At 50.1% G+C, this 10007-nt stretch overlaps 1 protein-coding gene across 1 annotated transcript in view; it reads left to right on the plus strand.

Annotated features, from left to right (window-relative positions):
- Window positions 1–10007, plus strand: part of LOC123521323 (collagen alpha-1(I) chain-like) — an 88166-nt gene that overhangs the window by 26497 nt on the left and 51662 nt on the right. Inside the window, exons 12-13 of the mRNA XM_045286933.1 lie at window positions 236–283; window positions 7838–7951. Of these exons, the coding sequence (XP_045142868.1) occupies window positions 236–283; window positions 7838–7951 (162 nt within the window). The remainder of the gene's footprint in view (window positions 1–235; window positions 284–7837; window positions 7952–10007) is intronic.

The following is a 10007-nucleotide window of genomic DNA, read 5'->3' on the forward strand; positions in this document are numbered from 1 at the left end:
AAAAGCTGGCAGATGAAGCTGGGGACCAGAAAGGTCTGAGAGAGTCAGGTCTGGCTAGGACCGTGGGTCCCAGGGAGGGGCGTTCCTGGGGACATTAGCATCCATGCTCTGTGCGGAAGACCTCGGCCTGGTGGCCACCCTCACAGAACTCTCACTCTTGGAGGGTGCTGGGGTGGGGTTCTGTCTGCATGCGTCCAGTAGGCGCGGATGCATTCATTTATTTGTACTCCCACAGGGCTCCTCACCACTGCTCTCTCCGGGGGACATAAGCCTCTTGGTGAAGGTAAAAAGAAAAGCATTACATGCATGTGCATGGGTTTTGAAAGTCACGGTGGGGGGAGGCCAATCACAGTGATAAATGGTACTCTCTCTGGACAGTTCCATCAGGACTGTAATAGCAATAGCAGCAATGTACCTGGACGGCTGATCTGACAGGCGAGCTGCCAGTTTGCACTGTCCTGTCTGGCAGTGAATAGAACACTCCCTGTGGCTTTCTGGGGCTGACAGTCTTTATGGGAGTAGGAAGCGTCTTCTTTCTCCCATGGAGCAGCTGGTGGTTTTGAACCATTGACCTTGTGGTTAATAGCCCAACCTGAAATCCACTGTGCCACCCGAGTTCCTCTTGTACATGGGGAGGGGAGAATTCCATCATCTTTTGATTCAGTTGTCCAATGGATTTCCAGAAAGGAAGGGAGGGATGAAGTGCGTTTCTTCAGATTCATTGCCCACACCGGACCCAACCAGATGGCAGGACGCATGAAAAGTGGGGCTGCCATTTCCCATGAACCCCCCCAAAAGCAAAAAATCCAAACTCACTGCTACGGAGTCGATGGAGGCTCACGGCGACCCGATAGGACACGGTAGAGCTGCGCCTGTGTGTTTCCCAGACTGACGCTCTTCACCGGAGTGGAAAGCCCTGTCTCTTGGGGAGCAGCGGGGGGTTTTAAGCTGCTGACCTCGCGGGTGGCAGCCCCACACATCAGCACAATGGCACCGGGTCTCCCTGTACTGAGCTGCTAACCTAAAACTCAGACGTTCAAGCTCACCCAGGGAGGCCTCAGAAAGAAGGCTCTGGGGGTCTCCCTCCAAAAAAGTCAGGCACTGAAACCCCATGAAGTAGCACCCCTTTCCACTCCCCACCCCTTGCCCCACTTGGGACGTGCCTGATCAGAGCAGGGCACACACTCGATGGCACACAGTGACACTTTAGGCCTTGCTCACAAGGTCAGTGCCGCTTGGCCTCCAGTTTCCTCCGATCGCCACTCCCTGGGCCTCCTGTCTTTTCAGACCAGCACTTGATGCTGTGACGTCAGAGAACTCCACCTGACTCATGAGACCCAGGGAAGGCAAGAGAATGCACAACAGCCAACCAAGGAAACCATTCCCAGAAGCCGGGCTTTTAATCGGCCCCCTCACGTGGAGAGGCCTTGATGGAGAATTAGACGTTTGATTACAAAATAAATAGCGGGACACTCTTTGTTGATTTTTATTGACAAGGGAGACTATTTTTCCCTGCCCAAGGGCATGACAAGAAATCACTATCTATTGATTCAATCCCTTGTTTATTACAGATTTTATTAGCTGCCTTCATTTTTCATCAGTCTTGCTCTGCAAGGGACTGGATTTATATCACCCCCCACCCCCACCCCCACCAAGAAACGCATGGGGGAAAAAAAAGCTTCAACCTCAAAGTCTTGTGGTTTGTGTACCCACCGTGTGTATTGGAGAAGGCTAAGAGTCTGACATCCCCGCACTGTGTTGGGGCAGACACTTAGTGAAATGAATAGTCTCTTGTGCCAGGGGATGAAGCTGGGTTTATCAGAACACTTGGGAATCCCAGGGGGCATGTGAACACCTGTATTCAGTGCCCTGCACCCACCAGGACACACTCTACCTTTAAACCTTGTTGACCACAGTCTGAGGACGGTGGGTCCGGCCAGGTATGATCTCTGTTTTGTGTAGTCAAGCAGCTCTGGGAGTGCAGTGGTTTCATTGCTGGGCTGCTAACCCAAAGGTCGGACGTTCGAATCCACCAGTGTCTCTGCAAGAAAGAGACGAGGCAGTCCGCGTTCCTGAAGGGCTGCAGCCATGGAAACGTGACGGAGCAGTTCTACTCTGTCCTCCTGGGTTGGAATCAACCCCACGGCAACGGGTCTAGTTGTGTGCAGCCAGTCGCTGGCATCTAGACACTGAGGGTGGAGGGCTGCTGCTCTGGTCCAGGGACTGATAGCAGGTGATGGCTGGGAAACTGCCTGGGTAGGCAGCTCTCTTTCCAAGAGTTTCTGTAAGAAGAACTTCTGTTGTTGGGTCTCTGCCCACGAAGGTCATCCTCAGGATATCTCCCTTGCATGAGTACAACACTTCTGTGAGCTCCTCACAAGCAGCACTTCTACTCTGTACTTCACAGGTGCAGCTGTTGGGGCACCGAGAGCTGGCTGTGAGCCCCTGAAAAGCACCGAGCAGGGTAGTGGTCAAGCCAAGGCACACCCAGTGGGACCCTAACTTTTCTGTTGGTGACTTGGTCTGTGAATGAGACAGACGTCAGGCAGGTTATGAGTTCCCTGCCAGTCACCAGAGGTGCTGAAACATTGGCTACTGTATAAAGGGTGTAGGAACAGTCTGCCCTCACAGGGGAACAGAATCAAACTCAACCTCAGCCCAAGGCTGAATCCTGTGAGGCAAAAGTCAGACCCACCTCCATCTTCCAAGCTTCCTTATCTTTTGTCACACTGACCGTCTCTATCTAAGCACTTACTACTTCTTTGTTGGGTTTTATAATTCATTGCAATGGCCACAGGGAGCTCACAGCCGATATTAAAGCTTGTGGGGTTTATTAGGAACTTAACAGATGAAAATTCATGATCAGAAATGCTCAGGATACTGTTCTTCCAGTCTGGAGGGCTTCTTTTCTGTCTGCAGGCATGCCTCTCTCTGGGCCTCGACCTCTCTGCCACATGCCTCTTAGGCCTCGGCCCAGTGTTGGCAGTTGCTGGAATCTCCTTTAGCACAGCCTGTATGTGCCCGAAGGGCATGCCATTCCACGGTAAGGCTCTGCACAAAGGTGTCCAGCTCTCGCTCCATGGGTCCGCAAACCGAGTGCTCCCCAATCAAGCACTAGAGGCATCCCACTCCCCAAGTGAGCCTTATACAAAAGGCCTTCGCTTTATTTGATCCTTGGGCTGGGAAGCCTGCCTCTCTGTCCCATCCTCTTGGGGCTGCTGCCCCTGGCCGGCACCATGTCTCTGGTGCTCCTCTGATATCACAGCTCTGTGTCCCAGATTGAGGAGGTTAGGGCCGGGATGTCAGGGTTCCAAGGATATACTCCATTCCTGGCTCTTCTTCCTTGATGACCTCCCATTGATACCTCCCATTCCTGCTTCTGAGATGGCTCATTTTAAACCTAGTGGATGGCCAAACTCAACAGTCTCCTCTGAGTCCCATACAACTCATTTGCATGTAGATTGTGGCTTATTTGCATGTAGACTGTGGCTAGAAGAGCAATGTTAAGTGATTCACTGCATCGCAGCTGCACCCCTCTCTGACAGAACTATTGGGGTGAGGATGCTGATATGTAGGCAGGAGGGCCCCCAGGGTGGAACCAACAGGGAAGGACTGGACTCCTACCCCCAAAGCTTAGCAGTTGGCACCCACTGCCAACACTGAGAAAGGCAGCCCTGGACCCCTGCTCCTGCAAGCTCCCAGCTTTGAAAGTCCGACAGAGCCCGCACGTCCTGCACACAGCACTGGGTTCCTACGAGTTGGAATCAACCTGATGGCACCTTGTGTTTGTGAACGGCACAGGTACAGTGAGCGCTTGGGTGACCTGGAGTGGAGGAGTTGGCTATTCCTGAGCGGCACAGGTGGCCTTTCTTCCCAGAAGCAAAGGCTGCTGCGTTCCTCCACATGGCAGCCTCTCGCCGAGGACTTGTTTGCTTCTACCCGTCACATTGACCATGATGCAGCGAGCTGTATTTGATGTCAACGGAAGAGAACAGCCATGCACACAGCATATGCAATGGGCCCTGCAGTATGAATGGTGCTTTGCAAGCACGCATGGTTTTGTTTGCATTTTACAGCCCTTCCCTTAATTGGGAGAATGGTCCCCGTTTACAGTTAAGAACATGCACTCAAATAGATGAAGTGACTTGCTTAATGACCCAGTAAGTGGAGGAGTTGGGGAGTAGTCTTGATTAGCGTGTATCGCATTGGGCAAATCGCTGCACTCGGCCTCTTTTCATGCTGTAAAGCAAAGATGCCACCTTGAGGCTGACAGTGCCCCTGCCCCTCACCATGGTAATTTCATCGACCTCAGAGGCATGCCCCAGCTGAACAAAAACTCGGGAGCACTGGAGAAGAATGGGTGCATTTGAAGCGTGGTGCTGGGGAGGGATTGCAAATATACCATGGACTGCCAGAAAATGGACAAGTCTATCTTGGAAGAAATAGGATGTTCTCCTAGAAGTGAAGCTGGTGAGACTTGGTCTCCTAGGCTTTGGGCAGGTCATGAGGAGGGACCAGTCCCTGGAGGAGACATCATGCAGTGAAAATGAGGAGATGGATGGACACAGTGGCTGCAACAACGGGCTCAAACGGAGGACGCACAATGGGGAGGGTGCCGGGCTGGGGCGTGTCTTGTTCTCTTGGTGACTTGCTGTGCGTCAAGTCAATGCTGAAGTCTAACAATGACAACATCCACGGGCAAGGGCATGTGCTGTGCACATGAGCAAGGCCACCCACTCAGAGCAGAAATCGGTCCTCCAGAGCATCATGGCGCCAGCTGAATTCAGATTCCCCATGCCTTCCCCAAAGGCTCCATCTACCCTGCTTCATGCCTCGATCACCCATGGCCTTGTTGATTTCCCACAAGCCACCACGGGTCACTTCCCTGTCAGCTCCTCAGTGGGCTGCACAAGGACAGCCTGCTGCAGTGGGCCCCCCTGGAACAATTCCTATGCTGATGTCCTGTCCACAATCAGCATCACCCCAGTAGCAACCCAATAGGGCAGAGTAGTATTGACCCATGTTTCCAAAGCTATGAATCTCTATGTCAGCACACTGCCAGGTCTTGTGGACCAGCTGGTGGATTTGAACCAGTGACCTTTCTATTAGCAGCCACCAGGGTTCCTTACACAATATACCATTGGCCCGCCTTCCCCCCCCCCCCGGCCTGGCTCTTTTCTTCCTCCCCCCCCCCCCCCCCATCATCACAGTGTTTCATGACTGCATCATGGCCTAAGGAAGTGGAAGAGACTCTCTAGGCAAGGATAAGTCCTCCCCAGCTGTTACTCTGCCTAACAAATGAAACCATGGCAAACCACAAAAGATCCTTCTGATCATTTCATGCACCTTTGAGTCAGATGAAGTGCCCTGGGGGCACAGTGAGTTAAGTGTTTGGCTGCCAACCGACCAGTAAGTGGTCCAAACACAATGGCCACTCCGAAGGAGAAAGATGCTTCTGTCAAGACTTATAACCTTGCAAACCCTACAGGGGCAGTTCTGCTGTGTCCTGCAATGTCACCATGATGTGGAATCCACTGGTTAGCGGTGGGTTGGGGTTGCTCATACACCTTAGCACTTAGCAATTCCCAACATGTCACCATCCCCCCGCCCCTCCAAAAAATGTCCAACCAGCTTTTCCAGCCCTAAAAGGAGACACAGAAGGTGAGGGGTTGGTTGGTTGGTTGGTTGGTTCTTACATCTATTCACCTTGTGTTCTCTGGCCAGCTATTTGCTACAACGAAGACATAAAAGTAGCTCAACGCCCTGCCTGCCTCCCTCTGAGAGCTTGCTCTTTCTCTGTGCCTGGTGAGGGGAGGGCGGATGGAGTTGTGCACAGACCCGTTCAGCGATGAGAGGAGTGCTTGGAGAGCGGGAATCCCACTCCCGTGTGGAATAATCATGGAGGCTTCTTGGGATAAGAGACTTCTAAAGAATCGTCAGAGACTGAGAAAGCCAGATGAAGGGTGTGCTGTGCTAGGAAAGCTCTTCTATCCTGAAATCAGAGACCAGGAGTACTGCTGGATCACCCCACACTTCCTCCCTTGCCATAGGAATCCATGCAGACCCCACCCGCTTTGTGGACCTCTCTGCAGGCCACTCAAAAGATGGTGATCGGTGCCACTTGACCTTGAGCTCTTCACAACATTCCACTCATTGTGGCCTTAAAGCTTAGCATGTGGCCAAAGACAGCTTCTTACACTCAATGAGTGGACAGCTAAATGAAGGACTAGTAATAGCTTAAGTGTATTGTTCACTAACCAACTGGTTTGGTAATATTCTAAGTGTCATATTTGCATTATCCCATGTAACTCTCACCAGAGCCCTTGTGGCATAGTAGCTACTCTTTGGGCTACTAACAGCAAGGACACTAATTCAAAAACACTAGTCACTCCTTAGGAGAAAGACAGGGTATTCTGCTCCCATGAAGAGTTAAAGTCTCAGAAACCCATGGGGACAGTTCTATTGTGACCCATAGGGTCGCTATAAATCAGTATGGACTTGGCGGCAGTGAGTGGTTTTTTGTTTGTTTGTTTGTTTGTTTTTACTCTCGGCATAAAGAGAGGGCTCATAGGGTTGTTCTGAGCCAGACATGACTTGATAGCTGTGAGTTTGAGTTGTTTTCATCCAGAGGGAGGAGGAGGAGGGAAGGGGCACTGGAGGAAGGATAGCCTGGGCCTACTACCTGTTTGCCATTTTGCCTGTCATCTGGGAGGATGCTGGAAGCTATACCACCAGTATGTCCCTTAGCAGCAGGTCACCCACGGAGGACAGCTTCCAGCAGAGTTGAAGGTGGAAGCTAGAGAGGAGGATCTGCTGGTTACTTCTGAACACCAGCCAATGGAAAACCCACTGGAGGTCACAACAGAACATCATCCAGGTGAGGGACAGAAGTTTGTTCAGTTGAGGGTCAGAACATCGTCCAGTTGAGGGAGAGAAGTTGGTCCAGTTGAGGGACAGAACAGTGTCTAGCTGAGGGCTACAAGATGAGCCCCCTAGGTCAAAAGGCTCTCAAACTGCACAGCAGCCACAAACAATTGGACTCAGATACACCACTGATTGTGAAACTGGTGCGGGTCTGGACAGCATGTCTTCCTTTGGCTAAGCATGGGCTCCCTGTGAGTCAGGGAAGATGCAGCAGCACACAATGACCCGAGTGTAGTTGCTTACGTGAGTTTTCCTGGTACACTCTGCTCTACACAGGAAGAGCTAGAGATGAGAAGACTACTTCCCTGAACGGAGGGAGCATTCCATTCCCCCCAAGGATATTCCTTACCTCTGACACAGTCCATTCCAGGAACTGTTTATTGAATGCCTACTTGGGCTAACGCTGGCATTATACCCCACAGCGAGAATGTCCTGAAGGTGTGGCCTGCCCTGTGTTCTGCTCCTCTGTTCGGACAACCCCAAGACAGCACTGAAGTTCTACCTCTCTTTTGTCACTCACTCTAGGGACAGAGCATGCCATTTTTAGCAGCCTGAAGTGCTCGTGTGGGACCAGCTCCATACCTGTTTACATAGATACATAGATACATAGATAGATTTTTTACATCATTTTCTCCTGCCATGCTTCCAGCCGTCAGGCTGGCCGGAAGTTGGGGGAGATGAGGTCCTAGTCCAAGTATCTCAGGGCTGGAACGAAACTTCCAATGAAGTCAGTGAACATGCAAAATCCGACGCACAAGGAAGGGTCTGGGTGATGATGAGATACAGCCCGTGGGCTCTGCCACTATCGAGTGGTATTCTTCTGTCTAGAGACAGGCAGACTGGAGCCATGAGTCTCTTTACTGTACAAGTGAAGGTGTTCTTCATGCACACTCTCCCTCTCTCTCTCTCTCAGGATGTGTGCAGCGACTGTCCTCCTGGTCGCCCTGGCCTCCCTGGTCTTCCAGGCTTTAAGGGGGATAAAGGATTCCCAGGAAAGTCAGGGAGAGAAGGCACAGAGGGGAAGAAGGTAAGGAGTAAAGGGACACGCGGCCGTCACCATGGCAATGCATTGTGTCGTGGTGTCAACTGGGGGGAAACGCCACCCCCACTCCCCACAGCACTCGGGCTGTGAGGGTTTCAGCTTGCCAAGGAGGGCTGGGGTGTGGACACAGCTGTGGGATTGCTGAGGAATGGCCCCCGTGGATCTTGATCATTTTAAGAAAATGTTGTCTGACATTCCAGTACAGTTTGATATTTAGCACACACAGTTTTCCTCCATCCTTCTCGCCCTCCTCCCCTCCTTCTCCACTTCTTCCATGACTCTGCCCCTCCCTGTTTTGCTCTTTCTTCCACCCTGTAACTTTGAAGCATTAAGATGTAACAGAAACCAAGTGAGACACTCAAGCAATACAGGATCACCCACTACCTCTCTGTCCTTCAACACGGCTGTGCACCAACCCACTTCCCCACTCATCTGTCCATCAATTCTTTTGTCGTGTACTGTTTTAGGAGAGCTTAGTGAGTATGTATCATATGTGGGCCATAATGACTCTGCTCTCATGGAATTCCTGGTGTCCTGGTGGTGTTGGGAGTGAGGTATGGGAAAGCAACAGACACAAAAGCAGGTTTGATGTGTAACCTGTATTTTGATCATTAACTAGTATCTCCCCACCCTCCCCTACACCCAGATACACAAATTGCTTTAGCATTGGCCCCACAGTGGGTCACAATTCCTGTACTTCTTACAAAATGCTCCAGGTTCTTGGGAGAGGGTCCAGGGCAATTCCCAAATAGGCTTGACTAAGACTTGCACTAAATCCAATTCTCCTGTTGATGAAGCTGCCAAAAATAGATATTTATTGGATTTGCGGCATTTCTTACATCATCCTATATGGAGCAGTAAGCAGACGTAATGGAACCCTTTCATATCCATGTGAACTCTTCTCCCTGCTCCCCATACCCACACTCAGTCAGCTCGCTGAGCAAGTCAGAAGATTGCTTCGCTAATTAAGATGGATGGACCTCAGGGTTTGATTCCAGGCATCTTAATCTAAGAGCTTCCTCTCGTTACAAGAACACTTAGATGTCATCTTGTTGAGTGGGTCTGAGGCAGACCTGTCCAAATCACTTAGATGATTTTTAGAGAAATTATTTCTGGACCCTTTAGCCCAGACTGTTTCCATTAAATCTCTGGGGAGACTTCTCAAATACATGTGTTTTGAAAAAGAACTCAAACAGTTCTGATGATGAGAACCACTCACTAAACCAATTTCTAAGCCAACTTTCCCAGCCATGTTCCATTCTTCTAAGCAGGACCTGCCAGGTGGCCAAGGACCCCGTTCTCTCACCTGAGGCAGCCTCTACTCAAAGCAAAGAGACTTCCTTACACTGTGTTGACACTCAGGGTTGTAATCTGGGAAAGTAAGGGTAGGATACATATAGGTGTGTGTGAATAAATACATATATATGTGCATATGTATATATACATACTCAATGAAATGAATGAATGGTGGAATATTCTCTTTCTACACACACACACACAAGCATGAAAAATTTTATGAAAAAATTATATTAAATTTTAATGACATTTTTCATGAATGTTTTAAAGCGATCTCTATCTTTAAAAAAATCATTTGATTGGGGACTCTTACAGCTGTTATCACAATCCATACATATATCCATTGTGTCAAGCCCTTTTGTACATATGTTGCCATCATCATTTTCAAATCATTTTCTACTTGAGCCCTTGATAACAGTTCATTTCCCCCTCTCCCACTCTTCCTCCCTCATGAACCCTTGATAGTTTGTGATTAATGTTTTCCTTGTCTTATACTGACTGCTCTCTCCCTTCACCCACTTTTCTGTTGTTCATCCCCCTGGGAAGGGGTTATATGTAGATCACTGTGATGGGTTCCCCCTTTCTCTATCATATCTAGGGAGCCCTGGTGGTGTAATGGTTAAGTATTGCGCTGCTATCTGAGAGGTCAGCAGTTCAAAGGTACTAGCTGCACCTCAGGAAAAGGATGAAGCTGCCTACTTCTGTAAAGAGTTATAGTCTCAGAAAACCCACAGGGAGTTCTACC

This window comes from Echinops telfairi, unplaced genomic scaffold (assembly GCF_000313985.2).
Source record: "Echinops telfairi isolate 266 unplaced genomic scaffold, ASM31398v2 ScPeMD7_1;HRSCAF=3_0, whole genome shotgun sequence".
In the NCBI taxonomy this organism is placed as follows: domain Eukaryota; kingdom Metazoa; phylum Chordata; class Mammalia; order Afrosoricida; family Tenrecidae; genus Echinops; species Echinops telfairi.